Source organism: Poecilia reticulata, linkage group LG20 (genome assembly GCF_000633615.1).
Source record: "Poecilia reticulata strain Guanapo linkage group LG20, Guppy_female_1.0+MT, whole genome shotgun sequence".
NCBI lineage: Eukaryota > Metazoa > Chordata > Actinopteri > Cyprinodontiformes > Poeciliidae > Poecilia > Poecilia reticulata.
This window is the reverse complement of record NC_024350.1, coordinates 4,287,422-4,299,809: the sequence shown is the minus strand read 5'-3', so window position 1 is coordinate 4,299,809 and position 12,388 is coordinate 4,287,422. Positions and strand designations below refer to the sequence as shown.

The 12,388-nt window shown below is 40.8% G+C and overlaps 1 protein-coding gene across 1 annotated transcript; it reads left to right on the top strand.

The window, feature by feature from the left end:
- Positions 1–374: 374 nt before the first annotated feature.
- On the top strand, positions 375–12,124 carry cngb3.1 (cyclic nucleotide gated channel subunit beta 3, tandem duplicate 1). The gene is made up of 18 exons (XM_008438424.1): positions 375–476; positions 1,403–1,547; positions 2,167–2,230; positions 5,315–5,457; positions 5,549–5,848; positions 5,939–6,147; positions 6,639–6,689; positions 6,916–7,002; positions 7,097–7,161; positions 7,274–7,396; positions 8,942–9,083; positions 9,280–9,439; positions 9,529–9,626; positions 9,752–9,835; positions 9,908–10,026; positions 11,122–11,274; positions 11,378–11,528; positions 11,842–12,124. Exons 1-18 carry the CDS (start codon positions 375–377, stop codon positions 11,863–11,865), a joined length of 2,220 nt encoding a protein of 739 aa, XP_008436646.1. The 3' UTR covers positions 11,866–12,124.
- The last annotated feature ends 264 nt before the right edge of the window (positions 12,125–12,388 follow it).

Below are 12,388 nucleotides of genomic sequence, written 5' to 3'. Positions count from 1 at the left end.
ACCCCATATTTTCTCACCTTATGTGTTTTCTTCCATATCCCAACCTTAAAAACGAATTAAAAAAGAAATTATTAAAAATTCTGCTATATAAAGTATAGCTTCATCTCCGTCTCAGGTTATATGTAATATGTAATAATTGTGATATACTTCTACTGTTTTAAGTCAGGCTCTTCAGAGTACGGCATGAAAAACGTTTGTCCCGCCTGGCAGGGATTGGCGGATGTGATAGTTCATCTTGTTCTGGCCCAGACAGACAAGAGGGAGTGCCCAGAGGGAATTACTGATTCAAAGAAATTTAAAGAAGTTGTTTAGGTCCGACACGGCAGTCTACCGGGTTCCTGTGGGCAGACGAGCCCACGGACAATCCCTCCAGCATGTTCAGCAGGTTGAGGAGGTTTCTGGGCGCTCCTGAGCCTCCGCCTGCCCCTGTGACCGCACCACCAGCACCACCAGCTCCACCAGCCCCACCAGCCAAGGTAAGGCCTCGTCTGTGTTTATTTTCTTTTTTTAAATTCACTTAAATTCTTCACTTATTTATCTTTTAGCTACCGCTAAAAGATAAAACTCACTGATGGCCTTATGATACTTCTCTACACCAGATGATGATCAGTGAAAGCAGCTTGGCACTGATGTGGAGAAAAGCTCCTGTTCTAGTTTTTACTCACATTCTCGCCTATGTAATAATAATACCAATTATTATTATTGTACTCGATTTCTGGCCACAGCATTGAGTTTTCTGCTCGTTCAATCAGATTTAGTCATTCAGTACAAACTTCATTTTTTTCTCACTATTCAACTTTGAGCGATTTGGATTTTGCAGCCTCAACCTTCTCGGTTTACTTTACTGGAAAATTACTAAAATTATGTCTTGTTCTGCTAGAATAATGAAAAAGGATTTTTTTTTCTTTCAAATTATGACATTTGAAAACATTTCCTTAGCATTTGGTAGAATTGCTCTAAGCTCTAAGACTTTTTGGGTCAGATGTTTTGTCTGTCCTTCCATATACTTGTTTTGGGCCAAACCTCCTGACAGAATTGCTGTAACTTTTGCCATTTAGCTCATTTTTAGCTGACATGGCGTCATCGTCACCTGTTTGTGTTCAAGCTTTAATTTCCTGGCTGATGTCTTGAGCTATTGCTTCAAATTCTCACAGGACGCTTTTTCCTCCTGCTGCCATCAGCAAAACACTCCCACAGCACCATGCTGCTTCCCCTATACCTGTAATTTGGTATGAATTACAATTTGATCCCAATTTAGAGATTGTTGATTATTAAAGCTTTGGATAATTCCAAAAATAATCCACAGCAAAAATAATTGAAACTTGAGCAGAAAGGTACGGGGAGGGAAAAATGTATCTGAGAGAAACGTCTAACAGATTTCCCTTGTTTTGACGATTTGCAGGAGGAGAAGTTAACAGAAAAGAAAGAGGAAGAGGAGCCAAAGGTGACAAGCGAAAAGAAGGAGGAGAAAAATGAAGAGAAACAAGAGGAGCAAATAAATGAGCAGAAGAAGGAGGATGAGCCCAAGAAGGAAGAACAAACAACTGGTGAGAAGTTGTTTAAATTCACATGTAGATGTATTTGTATTTTATTTTACTAACTTGCTCAGTTTTTGGCCTCACAATCTTTTTATGTTCTTCGTCTTCTCACTTAAGTTGTCTCATAGAGCCACTCGACAAAACATTAAAGATCACACATAGCATGTTGGACTGATGACTGTGTGTTCAGTCATGATTTTCTGACACCAAACCTACAGTAATTGCTGTTTTGCCTGAACCTAGTAAAGTTTTGCACTGATCATAAGGAAATCCATTAAAAGATGTATGTAAAGTGTGTTGAATTTAACTTTTGGGGTCTTAAAGAAATTTGGTAAAGTTTTGTTTCTTTTAGCATGCCCAGTGTTGCATATATATCGACAGAAGTTTGAATTTAAATTTTCCATTTCACACATGGACAAAATCATACACACAGGCTCCGTCGTATGGATGCACCACTGATGATGAGTTAAATTGGCTGTATGAAGTTGAGATATTTTACTAACCGGTGGAATTTATGTTAGATTTACCTTTTCACCACCGCGGAGAACACACTTGAGTTTTCTCTGCCTCACCTTTTTTAAGTGTCAAGACTTAAAACCGACCCAAAGGTTTTTCTTAACTTTTCCAGGTCCTGCTCCTGTGCCTCCCTCTCCAGCTCCTATTGCTCCCGTTAACCCAGAAGGGGCTGAAGGGTAAGAATGTGGACAAAGTGATGCATGCTGGGAACCTCAATCAGTTTGAGTTAGAATCAGCTTAAGAAATAGGATGTTATACATTTCAGAATTGGTCAATCAGAAGTTTTGAGGTCATGTATGTTATTTGTTTGGATTCATGATTGGAAGGGATCCCTCTTCATTTAGAGTGTGTTTTGATAACTGCGTTTTAAAAGAGTGAAAGTTAGACGGTAAATGTTTACATGAATACAAAGAAATGCAAAGTAGGAAAATCTAGTTTGTAGATTCTTGTGTCCACACAAAGGACAGTATAATAACAACAGAGCCCTTCTGAATATATCCATCTGCAGAACCATAAAGATCCTAGCATTCCTTTTCAGAAGCTGATCTATTCAGAAGTATTGGCACTTCTCATCTAAATATCCGTGGCTGAAGTCTGGAGATTTCGTAACTTGGCGCAACTTAGCAAAACTCAACCGCTTGACACCACGATGCCTTTTTGCTTCCTCTTAGGGTGTTACACTGTAAGGTAATTTTACAACAGAATCAGGACTAAACATGATCTACATTTTGAAGACAGTAGATCTACTTAGATCTACTAAAAGATCCTGCATCACTTTGTCCTTCCACACAGAGATCACTGGCCTTGTACAAGTTCAGATTACGCAGTCAGGGTTGTAGAACCAAAGCCTTGTGACCAACAACTTGCAACATTTGTCAAGCTTAATATTTCCTCTATGATAGAGGGAGTTTCTTTCTGCCTTTTTTTTTTTTTTTTTTGCTTTGTGCTGCATTATACTAGTTGTACAATCCTGTACTACTGTTTATTACAGCTGATGGCGATTGGAGGTTTGTTAAAACTTTCCAAGGTGGGTCAGGGGTATAATACTGGCGGTTCGATTTCAACCCCTTCATTTTCATGTTAGGACCTTTCAGTTGATCACAAGGCGTAAAGTAGATCACAGAATGAAACGAGGAACTGAAAGGGACGAGAGAAATGAGCTTGTAGCCTGGAACAGACTCTTAAGCAGACAAGCTAGCAAATGACAGTACCATGTTAAACACAACGGCATGTCATGATGAAAAGGTAGGTAAATTACCTGTCTGCCTGCATATGGAACAAAACATGAAACTCAAGTCAGTGTTTATAACATCTTAATCAAAATGGCACATCACTAAAGCTTAGAAATGCAATGAAAGCATCTGTTCGCAGTAATAATCTAAGAAAAACTTGTATTGACAAGAAGAATTTCCTTTGACCTAAATTCTAAAGCGCTGGAAAGTAAAAGCTGTGGACAAGTCAAAGACAAAGCCGCTGAAAATAGAAATCCAAGAATAACCCAGAAAGAAGCCTAGGCAAAGAAAGACAAAGTAAATCCTGTACTGCTTAAGGCCAACGCTTCCAGATCACACTGCAGGTGCAGCCAGCCAACTGAATCAGTGATCAGCCACTGTATAAAAAGGCTTGGCCAAGGTTAAATCCCTCCACGAGTTCACTAAACTAGCTCCAGTACCTATTTTTATCTGTTGTATCTGTATCTGTTGTTACAAATAAGCAGTGCTTTCTACACACACAGGGTGCAGCATTATTGGGGCCTTGGTGTGTATTATTGCTAAAAAGCTTGAGAAGATTCAGTGATTCCAGTCTTATGTGCAGCAGAATCACTTTTACCTGAGTTTAAAACAAGATGACTGATATCTGCTGGCAAGTTTAGTCTCTAGCAAGTGAATGATTGTGCATATGAGTCAGTGTGGACAGGCTAGTGTTAAATTAAAGTAACAATCCCAAGCTTTCAAAGATGGCACGATGTTGGAGGTTAGTGAGAGATATTTCTGAGTCTGCCCTCAAGTGGTGACAAAATGCCATGACATGCACAAGGGGTTGCTTAAAAAAATGCATCGAGTAGCTAAAACTACCAATAAGGCCTAATTGTAATGGAATAAACTGGATGTATTTCAAGTCAGTCTATACATAATTGGTTTTTTTCATATTATAATTGGATATGAATTTAATCTGTTTGTCTTTTAAAATGCCTTAACATGACATTTGCTGTAAATTGTTGTACGGTTGCATTCAGTCGTAAACAACTAAGCGTGAAAAGCCCAAACAGTTTCTGTGGGTTTATGTTGCAGAATCACAAACCCTGATCCACCTGTGACCTGCAGCGTGACTCTTAAAGCAGGAAAAGCAGATTACCAGCTTAGTGCAGCGTCTGGGACTGAGGATGATCTCAGACTGCATTCTTTTTTTCTTTTTTAATTAATTATTTTTTGCCAGATTTCATTCACATGTAAGCTACCGCTGATTTGAAACAATTAGCCTTTTTTTGCCATCATTGTACTCGGCAATATAAATATGTATTATGAGACATTAATCCATCCATCCATCCATTTTCTTTACACCCTTGTCCCTTAGTGGGGTTGGGAGGGTTGCTGGTGCCCATCTCCAGCTAACATTCCGGCGAGAGGCGGGGTCACCCTGGATAGGTCGCCAGTCTGTTGCAGGGCAACACAGAGACACACCGGACAAACAACCATGCACACACACACACACACACACCCACACACACACACACACCTAGGGGCAATTTGAAGAGGCCAATTAACCTGACAGTCATGTTTTTGGGCTGTGGGAGGAAACCGGAGTACCTGGAGAAAACCCATGCATGCACAGGGAGAACATGCAAACTCCATGCAGAAAGACCGGGGCCAGGAATCAAACCCAGAACCTTCTAGCTGCAAGGCAACAGCTCTACCAACGACACCACTGTGCAGCCCTGAGACATTCATATAAAAGTAAAAAAAAAAAAAAGAATACATTTCAGGATTTCCAAAACTGTGTCTTTTTAAAAATATCCTTACCTCTAGACCTTGTTTACATTTTGACACATTCAAAATAGAACTTTTTGGCCTCCTTGCATATGGAAAAATTAACAAAGTCTTGGAGTTTGTGTTTTATGACGCAAGTCCAAGTGGTAGGAATATTTATGCACTGCATCAGACCCTCACCTTAGCATGTTATTTAGCATATTTTAACCAGCAGCTTCTCTGTCTCATTCTTTCAGCTGATTTTTGTTTTTTTTTTTTGCTTCCCGTTTTCAGAGACCAACCCCCGGTGGTCTACTCCAGGTACGCAGACGACGTCCTGAGGAATGTCATAAAGATTTTGAGAGAACGAACTGAAATCCTCAAAGAGAAGAGTATAGACCCTTACGCCACATCTCCAGAAATCACTCCACCTGTTAGTAAGTGTTAGAATTAATCAGGGTCAAGTCGGTAACACGGAAACGACTCTGGAGAGTTGTTTTTCCCACCGTGACCCCTTTGCCTTTTCAGCACCCATTTTGAGGAAAGAGGACTACGTCAGACAGAAGGAAGAGGAGCGCTTAGCAAAAGAAGAAGAAGACAGGAAGAAGGCCGAGGAAGCAGTCAAAAAGGCGGAGGAGAAAAAGAAGAAAGACGAGGAGAAACGACTGGAGGCCGAGAAGAAAGCAGAAGAGGAGAGGCTGGCGGAGGAGGCCAGGAGGAAGGCAAAGATTCTGCCGGACATCAGCTGCTCGTGCTTTGACGTCCTCTTCCATCCAGTCGAGGAGAAGATGGACACCGTGTTGGGAAGCACCATCGATCCTTTCACGGGTACACGGTGCCAGCAATGCAACGCCAACGATCGCATCTGGTCTTCGTCAGCTTGGAAAGCCTCACGTCTCTCTTCGTTTCTCTCACCAGATCGTCGGTATATCACCTGGTTGATGGTCGTGGCCGTTGCGTACAACTACAACGTCTGGTTCTGCCCCGCCCGGCTGGCCTTCCCGTACCACAATGACACTGCCAACCCATTCTGGATATTGCTCGACGTCCTCTCTGATGTCGTCAACGTCATTGACATCATGGTTTGGCAGCCTCGACTGCAGTTTGTCAAAGCTGGAGACATTATTGTAAGTCCCAAAGCATCTCTGTCCGGGCGGTTCACCCGACCCACGGGTCATTCAGTGACACCAAGTCAGTTTTCATCAGCAGAAAGTGTTTTTCCCCCTGTTTTCTGTGACTGCAGGCATGGCGTGTCAAGGTTATCGGTGCTAATTCAAACACTTTTTCAACTTTAGTTACGTAATAAACTGATTTGAACAAGATCTGACTGTTATTTAGTTTTTGCTGTTTACAATCATATTTTTATTTATTTTGCTTCAAATCCTTAAATTAGATAATTATGAGGTGAATCAAAGAAGAATCTCACAAACAGCAAAAAATGACCAAACAGACTAAATGTGACGTTTTTTGTTGTTTTGTTTTGGAAAATTACGAAAAGCTCTAAAACCCTTCCAAACCCAAGGTTTTTTTTTAAAGAAATCCTGGGTGCACCCCCATTTTTAAGAGTCCAGATTCATTTTAACCATTCATAATTCATATCAACCCTTTGTGCTTTCAGAAAGACAGAGCTCTGACCAAAGTGCATTATCGGAAATCTTATCGATTTAAGGTAAGAACGTATCTGCATGAGCTATGCAGCAAAATGTTCAATGGAAAACCTCCATCTTTCTCTCTCAGATCACGTTCCTTAACTTTGTAGGATACTAATGAATAATAATTTAGTTAACTCAGCATGGTTTCCCTTCATGTATTACAACGTTTCTTCTATAATTTAGTAATTGTTTCATTTAGACACGGTAACTTCAAAAGATTCAAACATTTCTATTTTTTTGTAGACAGACATGTTGAGCATCATCCCTTTCGACCTTCTCTCTCTACACTTCGGCTTCTCCTCCATTTACAGATTCAACCGCTTCATCAGGGTAGGCGGCCGTCACGTCATCTCGATTGAAACGTGGAATTTTTTTGTTTTTTACCACTCGACTTTACGCGAGTCCCTCTGTCTGTCTGTTTCAGATAGAGTCTTTCTTTGAGTTCAGTGACCGACTTGAGAGTATCATGGCCAAAGCTTACATCTGGAGGTAAATGCTCAACGCCAAACATCGCAAATACGTTTTATGCTTTTGGGAAACACAGGATTAGATGGAACCCACGTCTGGTGTTATTAAAAGGTTATTTGGATGTCTGGTGCAGAGTGGCCCGTACCACAGGTTACCTTCTCTACATGCTCCACCTCAACGCCTGTGCTTACTACGTCGCCTCAGTGCTCCAGGGTCTGGCTTCCACTACATGGGTGTATGATGGAAAAGGCACAGCGTATGTACTTTTTATCTTTGACTCCTTTAGAAAGTGTTGTGTTCTTTTTGTTTTTTTCTTGGCCAAAGATCCATTTAAGGCCGTAATTTAAAGTCCCAACCCTTCTTGAAGCCTCTCACTGAAATAAAATCAAGAAGTGCACTAACTGTGTGTTAAACGTGACAACAACCAGAAGGTTCTGCCACATTTACGTTGTGGATCATCAAACTAATTTTAATATCACAGAGTGATAACTCGGGTAAATACAGAGAGCAATTTTAAAATGAGGATTTAATGTGGGCCCAAACAAACCTGATCCTATGTGAAAAAGTAACTGATTGTGCCTCGCAGGACGAGAACGTCCGTCATCAAACTGTAGTGCTAACCGCTGGTGGGTTTTTGATACGGCTGCGGAGGAACTCTGACCAACTCAGAGTTATAATAAAGCTATAGTGGATGGTTTTGTGCACAAATTGCCTTAACCATCACCTTAAAAGTACCCCAAAAAAACAAAAAAGCCTACCCAAATTCAATCACATGCTTTGTTGTATGTGCAATAGCTTGTAAAGGTCACACTTTGCTTTTATTTATTGAAGTTGGAGCACAAAAACCACCTTTTTTTTTTTTTTGGTTCCCATTTTTAAATTTCTTTTCTTTGTCATGCAACCACAGACTGAGTCCATGTGGTCCTGACTGAAAAAACAAAGGTGACTATGAAAAGTTCAAATTTGAAATCACAAGCATAAAAACATGCCTCTTCTGGGCCTGTTTTTCGGTGGCCAAGTCTCGGCATTCTCCATGAGTTATTATCCCTCCTCTGCTCCTGCTGACTCGGCTTCCCCTACAGACTAGTGGCAGCAGTCTGCTGTTGCCACTAGTCAGTCGTTTACCAGAGCGGTTGTAAACAGCAAAATGTGGAAGCATTGTTTGTGATGATGTTCTGAAAGGGGAGTAACGGAAATAATAAGAGCTTCTTAAAGAGACAGAGTCGTATTTCAAGGAGTCCGATACTGCAGTGACGGGATTTCAGTTATTTTTTATATACACAGCATTTTCATAACAATAAGGTGACTTGATTATGCAGTAAAATGCCTGGAAAATATGTAATGACTCCTTCCCTTAAAGTTTGGAATAGGTTAATTATCTTAATAATTGATCTTTGGATCATTTTCATACCGCAGGACTGAGTTGCACTTGATCTTAAGGTCATGACCTCTCTACCTGATATGCAGATTTCATAGTCGTCATAAAATTCCCAAAGAAGTTCTAAACTAATCTAGCCTATCCTTTAAAAAGACATTTGTGATTTATTTAGGTGATTCTTAGGAACTGCAAGTGATTTTATGCAACACTTCTTAGAATGAACTCCGGTCTGCTAACCCTTCACTTTAAATATTCTTTCTTTCCTATAAATAATTCAACCAGCAATAACAGCGTCAATAATTCAGCTTGAGTACAAGATGAATTTTAAGGGTTTGTTACCTTAAATCAACTGAGCCGCTGCATAAACACAAGCAAGTTTACAACAGACCAGATGAAAGTTGTTTCTCTGCCGTTTCCTGCCAGGTACCTGCGCTGTTATTACTTTGCAGTACGAAGCCTCATCAACATCGGGGGTCTCCCGGAGCCGGTGACTCTGTTCGAGATCACCTTTCAGATGACCAACTTCTTCGTCGGAGTCTTCGTGTTCTCCAGCCTGATTGGACAGGTGGAATACTTTTTTATTTTCACCCCAGAGAGAAGGAAGAATTAGCACTTTTAAAACATCTGGAAGTGAGATAAATAAGGCTGGATGAGGGCCATACAGTGTCAGAGGTGCAATAGAAACGTCTAAGCTTGTGTCCACGTCCGTACAGGGGGGGACCATGTAGTGATTAAGGAGAGTTTCTGTCTCTTCCCTCCAGATGAGAGACGTCATAGGAGCGGCCACGGCAGCTCAGGCGTACTTCCGTGCGTCGATGGACGGCTGTGTGGAGTACATGAACACATACACCATCCCAAAGCTGGTCCAGAACAGAGTCCGCACCTGGTACAACTACACCTGGGCTTCTCAGGGGATGCTAGGTGTGAACTAATGCACTTCTACAATCAGTGAAAGACTGAAAATAAATGCTACACCTGTAAGAATCAGAAGGCTGTCTCGACCTCTCCAGATGAGACGGAGCTTCTGGACAAGATGCCTCTGGTGATGCGAATCGCCATCGCTGTGGATATAAACCTGGCCACCTTCCAAAAGATCCAGCTGTTTCAGGTGACTCAGACTGAAAAGTAAAGAATACGCCGTTTTCAACTGAATGCTAGAAGGACCTGTTAGCAGAAAATGATCAAAATCTGAGCCAACTGAACTGATGTTGCTTTAACTGGAGTCCGTTTCAGGGCTGCGACCAGCAGATGTTGGTGGACATGTTACTGAGGCTGAAGTCCATCATCTACCTGCCGGGAGACTTTGTGGTGAGGAAGGTGAGAGCGAGTCGTGATACGATGAGGTTAAGACCGAGCCGCAAGCTGACGTCCTGCCTCCCCCCTCTGCAGGGTGACATCGGGAAGGAGATGTACATCATCAAAAGCGGAGCGGTGCAGGTGGTGGGAGGGCCTGACAACAGCATCGTGTTTGTAACGCTGAAGGCCGGCTGCGTGTTCGGAGAAATCAGGTCTGGGACGACTCGGCCGACACAGAGCTAAATATGAATCGGCTCTTTAGCAGGCTAGAAAGATTACACTGCAAAAACACAAAATCCTACCAAGTAATTTCGGTTTAGTTTTGAGTGAAAATGTCTGTGAAATATTCCACTTGAAGTAAGATAAAACTAACTTAGTAACTTTTCAGCAAGAAATAGTTTTAACTTGTCAGTAACTCCTTAATATTGACAAATTACTTAACTTCTAACAAGACATTTTCCAGTGTTATAAGTGAAATAATCTGCCAGTGGAACTAGTAAATGCTTTCTGAATATTAATGAAAAAGTGCTAGTTCCACTGGCAGATTATTTCACTAGTTACTTGTTAGTCAGTTTTGTCTTATTTCAAGTTTAAGATATCTGCACTAGAAACTAGACCAAAATTATTTGGCAAGATTTTGTGCTTTTGAAGTGAACACAGCAAACTTCAGTGAAGTTTTTTTTTTTTTTTTAATCATTTGATGCACAACTTTGAAATTGTTGTGAATTTTCTTTACTCCAGGATCAAACTCATTCATACCGGTTCAAATATATACATTCCCTTTAAAAATGTGTGGAGAAAAGTCTAAGTAGCTTCCAGTGGATATCTGACCACAGCTTGAGTTCATTTTAATACACTACAAAAATACAAAATCTTACAAAGTATTTTTTGTCTAGTTTCTAGTGCAAATATCTTAAATCTTGAAATAAAATAAAGCTACTTTGCAGCAAATTTCAACCATTTCAGGTTCAGTTGCAGAGTTTTAGAGATAGTCCTCCGTTTTCATTATTCCACACATTTTGTGCAATACAGAAAAGTCCCACAGCATGATCTGCCACCACCATGCTTGCCATCTTGTACCATTACCGTTTCTAAATCTGAAAACCTCATGTTGATTCTAAGCATAACATCTTTGCCAGATTGTTTGATCTTTGTTCTTCTCAACCACAGCAGGAGCAGCTATGAGGACAGGATTTATTTTTTCTAGGTACAATGCTGCACCGCTGGAACAGTTCCGTTACTAATCTGTTAAACTTTCCCAGTTTTTTTTATCCACTAAGACTTTACTGCTGTGCGTTTGCCTATAGCTTGCTGCAGTCTGCCAAAGATGGAGGGAACCGGCGGACAGCTAACGTGAGAGCATACGGCTTTGCAAACCTGTTTGTTCTGGAAAAGAAAGACCTGTTCGACATCCTCGTCCACTACCCCGAGTCCCAGAAGGTTTTGGCCAAGAAGGGCAGGTGAGCGAGTCGCTTTCGGGGGAAGCAGTCCTGTTCTGCAGAAGTTTATATCACCAAGAATCCGCTGAGCGTTGCTCACGTCCGCTTTCTGCGATCCTTAAAGGCAACTGGTTAAAGCCAAAGCTGCAGCAGGGGCTCCAACCAAGGACGAGAAGCCGAAAGGCCTGACTCTGTTTGGACAGAAACCCCCAACGCCGAAGCTCCTCAAAGCATTTGGCAACCTGCGCAAAGCGGGGCTGCTCGACAAGCTCAAGGTGAGATCTTCATGACACGTAAACCGATGGAGAATTTGCAGGGTGAAATTGTTACAATACAAATAACTTTTTTAAAGAAAAAAAAAACATGAATAATTGTGTGCCTCTGACTTAAATGAAATGAACTAGTTTCCTTTGTGGATATGACAAAATACTAGGTTTTTTTTTTCAAACTAGTTTTTTTGCTGTATGATCATTCCACTCTGGAAAGTAATAGTTCATGAGTCATTAAAAGCTCTAAAGATGTTAATGCCATTGATTAGTTCTATGTAAACCTTCTGAACGCTCATGTCTCGTTGTCTTCTGTTTACAGAAAGGTGCAGAAGAGGGACATTAAGAGACGGAAGTTGCTTAAAGTTAAATGTTATCATGTACAGTTTTGTAAATTTTAACTTTGATTATTGAAACACAAATGAGGGTGCAGATTTGTGACAGCTTCTCCTAAGCTTTCTGATTATTTACCTTTGACATTTAGGACAAAAAAAAAATCCAAGTAGAATTGAAATTAAAATTCAAGTCTATTGTAACAAGTATTTTGATCAACTTTCTCAAATTCTGAAGAGACAGAAATCCATTAAAATGAACTTAAGAGCAAATTATTGAGTCATTTAAGTTTTTACCTCATCAATCGTGTCATGGTTTAAATTTTCTGCAGGTTTATTGTCACTTCGGTGGTAGCTCCTTAGTCTCCCAGAATGTTTTACTAGAAATTATTTGATTACATAAGATTACAATAGGCTCTATTAGAAAGAATCTTAGACTGGTACAGATAAGCAGACCAATGCTATTCTTCACCCACACCGCTTGATAGGATATTGAGGCCACGCCCCTTCCGTGCGCCGTACGTTGTTGCGTCAGAT